The sequence below is a fragment of the Antechinus flavipes genome, chromosome 3, assembly GCF_016432865.1.
Source record: "Antechinus flavipes isolate AdamAnt ecotype Samford, QLD, Australia chromosome 3, AdamAnt_v2, whole genome shotgun sequence".
Classification (NCBI taxonomy): domain Eukaryota; kingdom Metazoa; phylum Chordata; class Mammalia; order Dasyuromorphia; family Dasyuridae; genus Antechinus; species Antechinus flavipes.
In genome coordinates this window covers 387,397,780-387,412,650 of record NC_067400.1, presented here as the reverse complement: position 1 = coordinate 387,412,650, position 14,871 = coordinate 387,397,780, and the positions used below count along the sequence as shown (strand labels likewise).

Below are 14,871 nucleotides of genomic sequence, written 5' to 3'. Positions count from 1 at the left end.
ATAATTGACAAATCTACTATTCTCCTTTTTCCCATCATTTGAGATAGTTAAAGGGAAGTGTGAAATGCCATGATGGATTCCACTATTACTGAGTTCATGAAATGAGTCTAAACTCAAAGAATACTATTCTGGAGGCTCTTGGGACTGAAACTTTGTAAGATCACAAATACTTTTACAAATGGTTCTTTTATGGAAAAGTTGAAAATCACTCATGCATAATTTCATGGTTAGAAAATTTACCCCTAAATGATTCTGTTGGGGAATGGCAAGTTCTTGTTGCAAGTCAGCTGTAAGTGCCAAGAAATTCCAGGATAGATACAATAATAACTTCTACTTTGGGAACCAACCATATTCCTCAAAGATTGAACCAATGCAATTGTGATGTTACCATGACCATGAAAAAAGAATCAAGAAAAAATAAACTCATGAATAGATTAGTTGTATACTTTTCATTTTGAGTAAGGAAGCAAAAAAGTGCTCTCTCAATATGTATATATCACATATGTGTGAATTTATGCACAGGGGTCGTCTATTTATCTGCATAAGAGTATGAGGAAATGTGGCATAGTGGAGAGAGACATAAAAAGCTGACTTCAGATCTGGGAAAACCTGTTTCTTACATATCCTGGCTTGCTGACCATGGGTACGTCACTCTGGAAAACTCTCTAAAACTGTAAGTTTCAGAAAGGTGCCAACTTGAATTGGTATGTAGGGGACTGTATGCTCATTCAGGAATTTCCTATGGAAATCACAAATCTAGCCTTTCTCCCTACATTTATGAAATAACCAGCTGAAATACTGATTTGAATTCTGCCTCTTTTGTCTATGTAGGAAAGACTCTTTTTAGCCTTCATTTTGTGTGTGCTAGGTAGCACAATAAAATATTATTTCATAGTATTCTAATTTATCTATGTATAGTTACACATTCCCAATCTAGTACAATAAATTCCTTAACATGGAATTCATGACATGAGAAATATTGAAAACATGACAAATATTCTGTGCCAAAGCTCTGTGTTAGGTGTTAAAGATAAAAAAAACAAAATGTGAAGTCAGATCTATCTTCAAAAGTTTATATTCTATTAGGGGAAAGAGGAGAACAAAAGAGAAAATAACATATATGCAAAATAATTTGAGGAGAGGGGGCAGCTAGGTGGCACAGTGGATATTGTACCAGTCCAAAATCAGGAAGACCTATCTTCCTAAGTTCAAATCAGACACTTACTAGCTATTGTGACCCTGAGCAAATCACTTTAATATGTTTGTCTCAGTTTCCTCATATATAAAATGAGCTGGAGAAGGAAATGGCAAATCACTTCAGTATCTTTGCCAAAAACCCCCATTCAGAACAGGGTCATGAAAAGTTAGACACTGAAACTACTGAGCAACAACAAAACAACAATGAAATTTGAGAAGACAATCTAAGAACTGAGGAATGAAGGCAGATATCATGGAGGAAGGAACACCTGAGCAGAGGTTTGACTGGAAGTTGAATCTAGTGTGTGTGAGGAAGACTAAGGGGGAAACTTGGAGTTGGACTGTGAAGGGCCTTCAGTGCAAACTGAGGATTCATTTTCTTGTACTAGAAGCAAAAGAGAGCAATTGAATCTTCTTGAATAGGGAAAAGACATGGTAAATCAGTACTTTAGGAATATAAATTTAGCACTTTGGTAATTAAATTGGAGAGGGATTAGAAATAGGGAAACCAAGCTATGATAATCATTAATATTTCTGTAACATTTTAAGGTTTGCAAAAATATTTTTTATATATTATTTCATTTGATCCTCACAAATTTGCTGTAAGGTAAGTACTATTATTACCATTATTGTCTGGTGTTAATTGGGATTAAATGACTTGCCTGGGATCACACAGCTAGTAAGTGTTTGAGGTAGATTTAAACTCAGATCCTCCAAATTCTAGGGTGGGTGCTCTACCCACTGCACCACTGAGCTGCCTCTATAGGCGCTATTATCAAACCAATTTTATATATTAATAAATTAAGACTGAGAAAAATTAGATGACTTTCCCCAAAATCACAAAACCAGTAAGTGATTTTGAACTTAGGTATTTTTGATGCCAAATCCAACATTTTATTCACTTGGCCATTTGGCTGCAATTATAAAAAGCAATGGATGATAGGAATCTCAACAAAGATGATGATTCTGTGCATGGAGAGAAAGAACACATGTGAAATATGTTGTGGTAACAGAAATGGCAACTAACTGGCCATGCGGAGTGAAGAAGGGAAGGAAAGTCAAGAGTTGCAAATCTTTGTGACCTGAACAGTGATAAGTGCACTTTACAGAAATAGATAGTTTAAGAAGGAGGACAGGTTTTGGGGAAAGAAGAAGATAAAGATAGTGAATTAAAATTCTGTTTTAGATATTTTCCATTTTGAAATGGCAATGAGACAACCAGGTGAGACCATCTAGCAGGTAACTGGTAATGCAGAGATGGACCTTAGGAGATAGATAATGACTAGATAAAGAGATTTAGGAATAATCTGCATAGTTTTTTTTTTTCTTATGTCAAACTGCCAACAGTGGATACCATCTACATAGGAATATTTGAAGAATATGATAGAGACCTCTGAATGCCAGGGAAATAAGGACTCCGCTTTACTCCTAATATGTAGTGCTATTCCATCCTGGAACTTTTCATGTATTTATCTAAATTGGTTTTGAGACAAGATATTTGCCCAAGACTTGGCTGGAAACTCTCTTCTGGGTCACTCCATGGTCAAATCCTTGAAAGGCTCATGGTACCACTTTTTTTCAAATCCTTTTATTTAAGAAATGGAAATCCTCTTGCCAATTTAAACATCTTTTGTTGGCATCAAATCTAGCTAAAAGCCAACATAACAATTGAACAAAACAATAAAGATGGCCTCACCCTGATTATATAGAGTTTAGGCTTTAGGCATTCTCAACCATCCAAAATACAGGTGAAAATCTGGAAACAAGCAAAAGAAATCTCTGAACTGTGGAAATTGCCCTCAGAACGTCTATGCATAAATGTTCTGGAGTTGGAGATAAATTCAATGAACAAAAATTTATTAAGTCCTTACTCTGTGCAAGATGTTATATACCAGGTGCTGTGGAAAGAAAAAACCCAGACCAGCCCCTATCCTCAAGGGTGAGGAAAGATTAACACAAAAAATGGAAATACAAAATAATTTGAGAGAAGGAAAGCACTAACGATTAGAGGGATCAGGAAAGGCTTCTTAAAATGAGTCTTTAAGGAAACTAAGAGGTAAAGGTAAGGAGACAATGCATTCCAAACATTCAGGACAGCATGAAAAAAGGCACTGAGGTGGTAAAAATCTGAGTTCAACTCAGTTTGGGGGAGGGGGGAATATGTGTCTAAGGAAGGCCATTTGAAATTCTGGAAAGGGAAGCTAAATATCAACTGTAAATGCCTCCAAATACTAAGCCAAGGATTTTGTATTTATCCCAGGACAATTTGATGAAACCATAGAAATATCTTCAGAGGGGGCCTGATATGGTCAGATCTGTACTTTAAGAAGATTATTACAGCAACTGTGAATAAAGATTTTAAGCAGGGAAACCATTTAAATTTGGCTAATTTAATGGGACAGGTGAGGGATTACAAGGATCTCTTTGGGGTGATAGTTGTGTGAATGGAGAACAAGGACAGATTAAAAAGATGTTGCAAAGTTTGAACTGAGAGTTTTGGCAATTGGTTGTATAGAGTAGGTGAGGAAAAGAAATTGAGATGAACTCAGGTTAACTTGGATGATGGGAACAGAGGAATTGAGGATGGTGGTATCCTCAAAAGAAATAAGAGTTTTGGAAGAGAACATTTAAAGGGAAGCTTAGTAACTTCTGTTTGCATTTAATTGAGTTTGAGATGTTTATGAACATCCATATGGAGATACTTTCTTATTTTTTCTTTTTTTATTTCTTATGCTACAAAAATGTTATTTATATAATTTTAAAAATAAAACTTACAAAGAAACAACATAAGTAGCCACTAACAGTGAAGGGAAAGACATTAAAGTTACTACAGTTCAGCATAGTAGTTATTGATGATTATGATGGTGACTGAATCATCAAGAAAAGATTAAAACATATTTATCTTATTCTGAGAAGGCAAGGAAGTGTGCCTGGCCAGGATTTTTATAAAAAATTATTAAAAATTAAAAGGTTTTGACATTTAAATGGATAATCTTCATTTATCTGAAAGGTATTCATATAAGAGAACACTTAGCTGATTATTTAAATGGTAATAAAAATAACATGCTGTTACAAATATTTCTTCAACTGTTATTTCTCATATTTAGAATAATAAATCACAGAAAGTTTTAAACGATCTTTTCCTGTTGGCATAGCTGTAGTTGAGGCTGGCATTAAAATTATCCCACAAAAACAAATGCTCCCATTCCAAGATTTTGATAAATTTTAGGTGAGTACTGACAGCCGCAAAGAGAATGAATCAAATTTTCCATTGCTCCTGTCACCATTTTTGCTTGCAGAAATGCAAATGTATTTGAGATGAGAAGTTTTTTTAAAAAAAGATTACCATGTCACTGGAGGGAATTTTAAAAAGATCATTAAATTTTATTATATAGTAGTAACTTTTAACAATATTATTTTCATTGCACCCTGAACTGGTAACATTCTAGGCCAGGGAAAAGAGTTCAAATTTCTTTGGATTATTGGAAATGTTGCTTTCTCAAAAACCCAAGCGTAATTTCAAAAGGAAACTTTAATCTATTAAAAAGCCTCAAAAGAATCTCCACCAAATAGTGCTAGTTGATCCTAATCCTTTAGCATATGAAATCAGTTATAATCATTTCCATTGATATCAAGCAATATACATCAACTTCAAGAGAAGAAAAGACTCGGCCAAAATGTGAATATTGTTCTTTCTAAAAATTAAAAGGCACCTAAATATTTCTATTAATATCATAATATCTGGGCTCAGAAAGTATATTATTCTAAACCTGAGAGTTCTGAATGCATTTCATTCAAACATAAAATTCAACTATGTAGATATGTCTTTGATATGTGATCCTTGTACAAATTATCCAAGACTAATACTTGATGGATTTTAGGAACTTTAAAATGAAAGCATCCTAAATAAGAAGCAACTTAACTTCTAAAGCACTAAATAAGAAGCTATCAATGTTGGCACTAGGTATCTTGGTGATTTCTTATGTTTCTCTTCATTATTATTTTCTTTTAATCTCTGCTTTTGATGACCCTCTATTTCTATTCTTCAATTCTTCCAGAATAAACACTAATGATCTTATGATTATTTTGTGGAAATGAATTTTTAATGAATTAATATCTCCCTCATCCTTTAGGACTCCCTCATCCCATAATTAACTTTTAATCCTAAATGATAAACGGAATATGTGACAATTTTTGAAGAACTTATTCTAGGGGAAACCTGAACTGGCATTAGAAAAAGAATTTACAGAATTCAAATGAAGATTTCTCAACTTTATTTGCTTCATCTATAAATGAGGGAAGAGGGGTTCATTATATGATCTCTGGGATCCTTTTCAGTTCTAAATAGTTATTGGGCTATGTGTTGTAGAAAACAGAGATGAAAAACATATCCTTGGTTGACAATACACGCCAAATATCTAGTATCATTTTAGTTACCTAGAGCTTTTAGCATCAGAAGTACAAATATTTAGATTTAGTAGAAATTATTAAAGTAAAGACCATTAGGTTTGATGAAATAACCAAAGAGGCAATATAGAATGACAGGGGAATGGGTTTATGTATTATATTTATTAATAGTATTTGCAAGTAAGTCATCTTAGAATCAGGCTTTTGGTATATAAATTAGCAATTGCAGCCTATTACCAGCCATGATTCATGCATAAGAAGCAGCATCCAACACATCCGAAAATCTATGATCACAGATCAATAGGTCAATTAGTAAAAAGAGAAAAGGATGGCAGGTAGAAAACCTTAATATTACACTGCTACCAAAAGAATGCTAAAGTCTTCCAGCAGATTAAGTAGATGTTTGATGAGGAATCTATAGAAAGAAGTAAACAGAAATAAGATAGCCTGAGAAGGGATAAATAGGTCATAATCTGTATCAGTGGAGATAGTGGCTGTATCATTGATATTATAGATCTGTCAATGTATTTAGGGATCATTTCCTAACAGTAGAATTATTTCTTTTTCTCCATCAAAATGGTCCCCTGAATGAGAAGAGATTACTTGAAATTCCCCAAATTGATAGTGGGTAATTTTCAAGGTACACAAGTCCATTTAAATTTAAACAGGTAATTTTCATTGTTGCAGAATACTAAACATAATTTATCCAAATAAAAAGAAAATGACTAGAATGATCATTTCACTATTGGCATTTTATTTCATACTCTAGAATCTTGATATCTCTTTGTTCATAATAAATAATTTTAGAAATAAGTTAGTTTTCAAGATTTAAAAAACACCAGGATAACCAAAGAGTTATTCATATGGTTACCATTCAAATGTCATCTTCCAAAAACTAATCTGTCTTTGATAAAGATAGGTCTTCTAAAGTCAGCACTCACTTCCCAAGAACCATATGAGCTTACCTGGAGAGTTCTGAGGCGAGGACACAGGGGAACTGCGTGGGGACTGGCAATAGCTGGGGTGGAGTAAGGCATGTGGAGGCACATATGACATTATCTCTTCTTCAAATAAACTGGAAGAAAAAACAAAGAGGAGAAATTTACTACTACCAGAGGTCAAACTTCCTTTCTTTTATAATATGGAATATGAGAGTTATTCTCACTCTATTATAATGGGACCACTCTTCTATTTCATAGAAGTTAGGCTCTGTTCTGCTTTCATGGGAGAGGTCTTTCATCTTATTTTTTTGTGAAGGAAAATAAGTCTTCTTGACTCTTCTTTAAAAGAGGTGAACATTTGTTTGTGAGCTTTTTTTTTTTTAACCAATTACATGAACCTTCATCCAATCTCTAAAATTAAACTATTTTTATTTTAACTATATGATTCTGTATTTTAAGTCTTAAAAGTTGAAACTTACCACACTAGGACTTCATGATTTGGGGGAAAAAATAAAGAAGGAAATCAAAGAAATAGAAAATTTTCAGTGCCTTTCTGTAATGTTGAGGTTGCAAAGAAATGATCAAAGACATGATCCCTATCCTCAAAATATTTACGCTATAGGTAGGTGAACCTGGAGTCAGGAAGATCTGAGTTCAAATTCAGCTTCACACAATTACTAGTAATGGTAGTAACTAGTAAAATAGTAAAACAACTAAATTTTTATCTACCTCAGTTTCCTTCTCTACAAAATGGGAACAATAATAGCTCCTGTCTCCAAGAGTTGTTTGTAAGACCAAAATGACATAATATTTGTATATTGTTTGGTAAATAATAAAGATTGATTTAAGTATTAATTATTGTTATTGTTTTCTTATTATTTATTATTATAGATAAGAAATATACTAATTTATTTTCTTGGCTTTTTCTTTTTCCCTATAAATAATTAATTTCTCTATTTTTTTTTTTTGGTTTCATCCATCCAAATATAAGCACTTAACATTAATGCAGTGAGGATTATTCTTTTCACTTCAGAATAGTTATGCTTATGAAGTACTTTCCCAAAGATATTAATCAATTCCTCCAGAAAAGATTGAAATGTAGGAGTCCTAGATTTTCTTTATTTAAAAGTTATAATGATGAAGAATTGAGTAGGTTTTTAATATTCATCATTCATCTCAAGACAGATATAGACATGCACAAAATTTTTTTACAATACATGTGTTTGCAATTTATTTATATATGAATGCAGAAATTTTTCCACAAGCTATTCTTAATTACTTCATTCTAGGGAAATTATGATGTGCATTCTTCCCTGTTCACTGATAAAACCCAATAATTAATCACTTCTAAAGATGAGTAATGAAATTGCTTTTTATTTTTTTTAAAAAAGGAGTTATTTATAGACTCAGACATATGAGATTAAATTTTTGAAAGGACTAATGAAATCGAACAAACTATAATAAGTCCAAACATGTAAAACACACAGTGAAGGAAAAAAGATTAATCTTGAAACTGCAGCTTTAACACAAATAATTCCCTTAAGAAATAGAACTATATGGAAACAGGTACTCTCCCTTACCTTTTTATTTGTGGATAAATTATTTGAGCATTAATCAAATCACTGAAACTTCAAAATAGAATAAAAATAAATGCTGAAGAACTAAGGCATAAAGTTAGGAAGGCAGCTTTCCACTTTCCAGTCATTATTATCATGATACAGAGATTCAACATCCAAGTATGATGAGCTGCATGTTAGAAATTAAGTACCCAATAAAAATCCTTAAAACAAATTGTCAAATCTTATCTAAAGTCTTCTTTTTCCTTTCTAGTTAGGGAATGGTATGTATAAGTAACTTTTTCTTTCTTTTCCTAAAATGCACATAAGTTTTAAAAAGTATTTTTGTTTTCCATAGGAAAAATGATAATTTGTTCTTTCATTATGAATGAATTTCAAAAATCACTTGTTTAAGCTAAAGTAAATAATGGAAAAGAAGATTATCAACTTTTGTACTCCTCCAAAGTGCAAATAATCTAAACAATGACATAGCTTAAAATATTTAGTATCCTACCCCGAAGCTTATTAAAGTGTAGATGTTGACTGGTATTTTCATCAGTTTGGCTATGACACATTTTTTCCTGTCTCCAAGAATAAAATTGTTTCATTTAGATTTGAGTGATGCAAACCCAGAGTGTGTTGAGTGAAATCTAGCAGTTGTGTTCCAGCTTGACCATTGTTACATAAAGGATTTGGGGGGAAATGACCAAAATGTAGTAAAATGGCTAGAATACATATGAATGCAGCTAACTTTTCCCCTAACTAAATAACTAACATAATATGTTCTACGTTAAAAATCACCTCAGTCTGTCAGTCTTCCTAAAATATGATCTATCTGAAAAAGTGATTATTTGGAGAATCATTAGTAAGAACTGGTGAAAATACAAATATTCTAAAAACAAAGGAGCTTTGTTGCATAAATTTTCTATCTTCTATTATAACTCCTTTAAATTTGGATTGAAAGAACTTCCCCTACTAAAGCTGTTGACCATATTTTTAAAGATATGTACAAGGACCACAGCTTGCCTTCAGAGATAGGGATTTATTTATTTTGGTAGACTGATAGTTTCATTATTGTAAGAAATTCCTGAATGAAAATTCTTCCCATTATTGCAAATCAGCAACTCATCTTCAATTTATGATCTTACAAAGTTGCCTGGGGCATTGAGGCCATGGTCACATAGCTTATATATATTAGAGGCAATATTTGAAACGTCTTCTTGATTGCAAAACTTTTTTCATTAAATAAGAATTATTTACAATTTTTAAAATGCAAGATATTTGTCAGGCAGTTATTTTACTACTGCAGTAAGCATGATTATGTTAAGAGCTCCAACTTTACTATATTCCAAGGCATATAGTATAGTCTCTGAACTTATTTGGCACTAACTTCAAATCTGAGTATCAATGAAACTCGACCTTTCAGAAGCTGCATCTTAAATTAATTTTGGCTCTAACAGTTATAAGAGGCTGACTTATTTTACCCTCCAGACTATTTGCTGCAATATTAAATTAGATGCTAAGGCACCTGTGTGAAGATTTAAAAATAAATTTAATTACTGCTGGCAATTTTTCATGGAATTCACTTCTCAAGATTTTATCAAGGAGCATACCCATATTGAGAAAAGGATCTATAAACTCTTAATTAAACAGATTTTAACTACTCATTAAGAATAAAAATCTAATTTTATTTTGATTTCAGTGGTAGCTAGATTGAAGCAGAACTAGAAGAAAGGGATGAGAATTGCAGGGTCCAATTTAAATTTGATGTCAGGGAGAAAATTAAAAGCAAAAAAGCTAGTCCAACATGGCATGGTTTGCTTAAAGACTTCCAGATTCTTGGAAGCAAGGCTGGACTTTTCCTTCAAGCAGAAACTAGATGATCAGTTTTCATAGTGGGAATTTCTCTGGTCAGTGAACTCTCTTCTAACTCTCAAATTCTGTGATTCTGTGAGGAATGAGGCAATCAGTTACCAGAGTTAATGGAGATATACTCCTGCCATAAGAGCAATATTCAACAATCCCTATAACTCTTATTTATCTCTATGATAAATTTTACATTTCTTGAATAACATAACAAAATTATTCTGTATTGTTCTATTGTTAGTATTGAACTTCCTAAACAATGAACATAACCATTACCCTTTTCTAGACAGATTACAAATGTCGGTGATTATTGATAAGTTCTTTCCACTTCTCTCCAACCACAGCAAGTTTTGTCAACAACAATAGAGACAAAAATGGGTTGGCATGTTAAAAAACTTTCAAGTTTTTATTCAGCATTACTGACAAAATGATAACTCAAATTCCAAATTTCCACATATAAGCTTCCCAAACCCCATTAATAAGTGGATAAGTTGAAACAGTAAAGAGGACAAAGCACATTTTGTGGATATATATGAAAGTATAAGGTGACAATGATATTAGTTTGCTCTGAAAGGCTAAAACTATCCATTTTTTCTAGTTCCTTCTCTGAATAAAAGTTAGTTTGGATTGTCAATGGACTATACTCCCTTCATAGAATTTTTCCTCTTTTATCTTTCCATCCCTTTCTATCTCTTGTCCTAATAATAATAATAGTAATACAAATATCACTTCAAAGTGAACATAAATTTAGATCCAGGAAAGGATCTTAGAGTTCCTCTAGTCTAGTCCCTTCATTTTATGAGTAAAACAAGATAGGTTAAGTGATTGACCTAAGGTGACACAAATAATGACAAACTGACAATAGCAACGGCAGTGTTTAGACACAGGTCTCTGATTTCAGATCTATCTGATACAGTGGAATAAAACTATTTTATTTGGACTCAAAAGACCTATCATGAACTCTTGTTCCTGAAATCTGCTATCTGCTTTGGACTTTAGTTTTCTCATTATCAAAATAAAGAGGTTAGACTGAAGTCCCCTCTAATTCTATAAATCTCTCCTCTGTGTCATGCTGACAAAGTACGACTAAATTAATCAAATCTCTTTCACAGCTCTTCCTCATGGAGCCATTTGTTCCCAATTCATATCAGATTACGTACTTGAATAACCTGGCAACATACAATCACAGAGTCTATCTACATTAAGAACTAAGGGTCAAACAGATTACCTACCTTAGCAACATCACAAGATCAGCATCACTGGAAAGACGTACCAGTCCAGGTGTCCCCTCTGTCCGGATAAACTGAATCTTCTCCCTAAATCAAGTAAAGAAATAATTCCAAAAGATATTTTGTGAGTGATAAGATAACACAAAGCAAAATAATAAGTAAAAAAGCATAAGATATAAGACAATCCTCCTTTCTTCCACTCTCCCCATCTCTTATTTTCCAGATATCATTTTTTAATTCAGTCGCACCAATTCCATGTAAGAGTAAGCTTATAAAAGAAAGTAAGAGAAGCTTAGAATTTAAGGCCTGAAATAAAAGGTTTTTCTGTTGACAACATCTCTGATGCTGGAGCTTCTTCAGGTAGCAGTATTATTCAACTAAAGAGAATAAACTTCTTATATCGATAACATCAATGGCACTGATTTCCCAGCAGTATTCAGAAGGTTGCTACTTAGAAAAGGAATCTTTCAAAAGGATACTGTTCCTTTTTCTTGAAGATACAAATCTAAGCTACATGTAATATGCTCCTCATACTTTAAATCAGGCATTTTTACACATCTTTCTCTTGTAACAACATCCTATTCTGATTGTCTATTTCATATATACTTTCTAGTCATTATAATCAACATCATAAATCTAGTAATAATTACATGATTCACATTTAAATAGAGGTTTAAGGTATGCCATAAATTTTACATGTATTTTCTTATTTGATCCTCACAATATTCTGTTGATTATCTTTAATTCATCCTGTATATAGTTTGTTTGTATCTAGTTGTTTTATGTTATCTAAACCAGTGATGTCAATGCAAATAGAAATGGGGGCCAATAAATTATTAATAAGGATTCTTGTAGGCTGTTTATTGACTTAGAAAACTACACATGTTAATAAATTTATTTATTTTATTAATATTAACACATTGAAATCAGGTAGTAATTACATTTTAATTGGGCATTACTGAGGAGAGGTGGGGGCTGCATGCAATCCATGTGTTTGGCTCCATACCATTACACTATGAGTTTCTTGTGAGCAGAGATTGTCTTTTGCAGAACAGTAGTAAAGTACCTTGCACATAGTAGGTACTTAAATCCTTGAGTGACTGAATAAACTGGTACTATTATTATGTCCATTTTTACAGATGAGGAAACTGAGGCTAAAGGAGGTCAAGTATCTTTTCACACAGCAAGGCAAAATTTGAATTCAGGTCTTCTTGACTTCAAAATCCAGTGTTTTATATACTATGCCACACTAAAGTATCTCACATTCTCTGCCTATTATCTCATTCCTAGGATAATGTTCATTAATTATTACAACATAAATACTTTTCAGATATTTCATGGCTTTCCCCACTCACAGATTTTCTTTCATATATCTCTTTCTTCATCTTTCTTTGGCATTAACTATTTGATGTTACATGGACAACTTTTTCCTTTCTTAGTTTCAGTTCTACATTTTATATGTATCTACATAGTTTTAATGAGAAATTCTCATGATTCTTTTTTCATTTGCTTAATATTCTTTTAGAATGATAGATTACTAATTTACCTTTGGCTACAGAGGGATAAAAATACTGTAAATATCCTGAGAGTACAAAAAAATTAATGTGATTAGAATACAGGATCAAAAGTTGATAGAAACTCCTATTTATGATACATTCATTCTACTGTACTTTTGGTAGCAATGAAATAAACTTCCAGTTGTGTAAATACAGATTAATTTAGATCCCTTATATGTTTGAGGACAAAATCCTCTTTGAGTCATTGCGGAAGAGTAGAATTCTTCCTCCATCCCCCCCCTTTTTTTTTTTGCTGGAGCAATTGGGGTTAAGTGACTTAGTTAAGACTAAGGAAGTCTCAGGCTACATTTGACCTCAGGTCCTCCTGACTAAAGGGCTGGTGCTCTATCCACTGTACCACCTAGCTGCCCCAAGAATTCTTAAAGGTCATATCAGAAAAGAACTAGAACTGGAAGGATATCCCATGCTGGAATGGCTTCTGGTATGATCAGAATGGCAGATTATGCCAGCTATCAAAGAAGTGGTCTCGTTAAGTACAGAGAACCTGATATGATTAGGTTGGCTATGAGGTAAATTATTTGACTGTGAAGACACAGTAGAAAGAAATAATAAATAATCCACAATCATATGTGGCCCCTTTCACTTCTATAATGACAACTGAATGAAAGAGACAGAGGGCTTTAGACAATCTACAAACATTAATTTGATCTTGCTGTTCTAAATGTAAAATCATTGTCTAATGACAAATGAATCACAACATTACTGAAGGAAATGAATCATATCCACATTGACATTCTCACTAGAAATGAAACTATAGGACATAAAAAAGTTGGAATAAAATGGAAGCTCACTAGCTCATCAAAATGGCAAATAAAAAGGCTGAAGTCATCTTTTTCACATACTTCATGGCTACAGGGAACATTATAATATGTCACATTATATCAATTCTCCTTTCAGGGCTCCTAATTAACTTCTATGTTAGATGACCATAGATAAGGGGGTTGTAGTTTACTACTAAGATGTCTTGCAGGGAGTAAAGGAGAGGAGAAATTCTATGAAAAATGTGACAAGACTCTCCAAGTCAGGTCAGCATCCTTCTAAGTGTGTGGTGACTATCACAAAAAAAGATAGGCACAAGGAAAAATGGCCAAAAAACCTTATATAAATCCACATACATACATTGAAAAATATACTTTAGGATTAATAAATGAAACTGACTAAAGACTGTAAGTTACTTAGGACCCTCCTGCTTATATGTTATTAACACTTTCTTCAAGAGGTGAATCTGGACACTGTAAAAAGCAAGGAGTGAATACTATCACCAAAAATAAAATTGACAATATCTTACTAAACATGTATCAACCGGCTACAGATGACAAAGCCAAAGCATTGATAGGCTAGAGCAAAAGACAAAACGAAAACCAAAATAGAGGATACTGCAAGGATTTATAACAACTCTGTGGACCTATTTCAATAAGGTATCAATTTTAAAAAATGATAAATGGATAAGACTAAAAGCACTGCATCTCATTATTGCCATTTCATAAAGAATTTCCATCATGTTTCATGAAATATCACAATCAGGAGGGCAAAAGAAACTGCATTGGTGAGCAAGCATCTGATTTCTTTGCCAAATGGTGAGACATGGTAGCCAAGGATGATGAGTAGTTTAGAATATAAATTAATTTGTAAAATAATATAGAAGGGGATGACATAAGATTTAAGTGCAACATCCTCATAAAACAGTGGGGAAAAGAACAGAAGTGAGGGCAAGAAAAGAATCTTGTGTGGGAAACCCAACTACACCAGATCAAGAACAAAAATTGAAACTGAAAGGCAAGAGAATGTGAAGATGGTGGGAGAGCAAATAGCTGCCTTCAATGAGGTCTAGAAGAATTATATTTAAGAGTATATAAATAATCTGTAAATGTGGTTGCTGATCCAATGATCTTTGAAACAATATAGAGAGAAAGAAAAGGACAAAGCACTAGAGAAGAGCACATTTTGTCCTGATTCAAAAAAGAGAAGGAAATAATGTGGACAGTTGATATTGGAAAGCACACAAGAAGTAGATTTGAAATGGAAAAGAACTGCTAGTATTCCAACTGTAATTCCTTCTGGTTATTTATGACAGTGAAACAACCACATTTGGACTCTA

At 32.9% G+C, this 14,871-nt stretch overlaps 1 protein-coding gene across 1 annotated transcript in view; it reads right to left on the bottom strand.

Moving 5' to 3' along the window:
* The window catches only part of HECW2 (HECT, C2 and WW domain containing E3 ubiquitin protein ligase 2), a 295,562-nt gene that overhangs the window by 52,194 nt on the left and 228,497 nt on the right, over positions 1–14,871 (bottom strand). Inside the window, exons 17-18 of the mRNA XM_051985971.1 lie at positions 11,200–11,283; positions 6,570–6,679 (exon numbers count right to left, since the gene is read on the bottom strand). Of these exons, the coding sequence (XP_051841931.1) occupies positions 6,570–6,679; positions 11,200–11,283 (194 nt within the window). The remainder of the gene's footprint in view (positions 1–6,569; positions 6,680–11,199; positions 11,284–14,871) is intronic.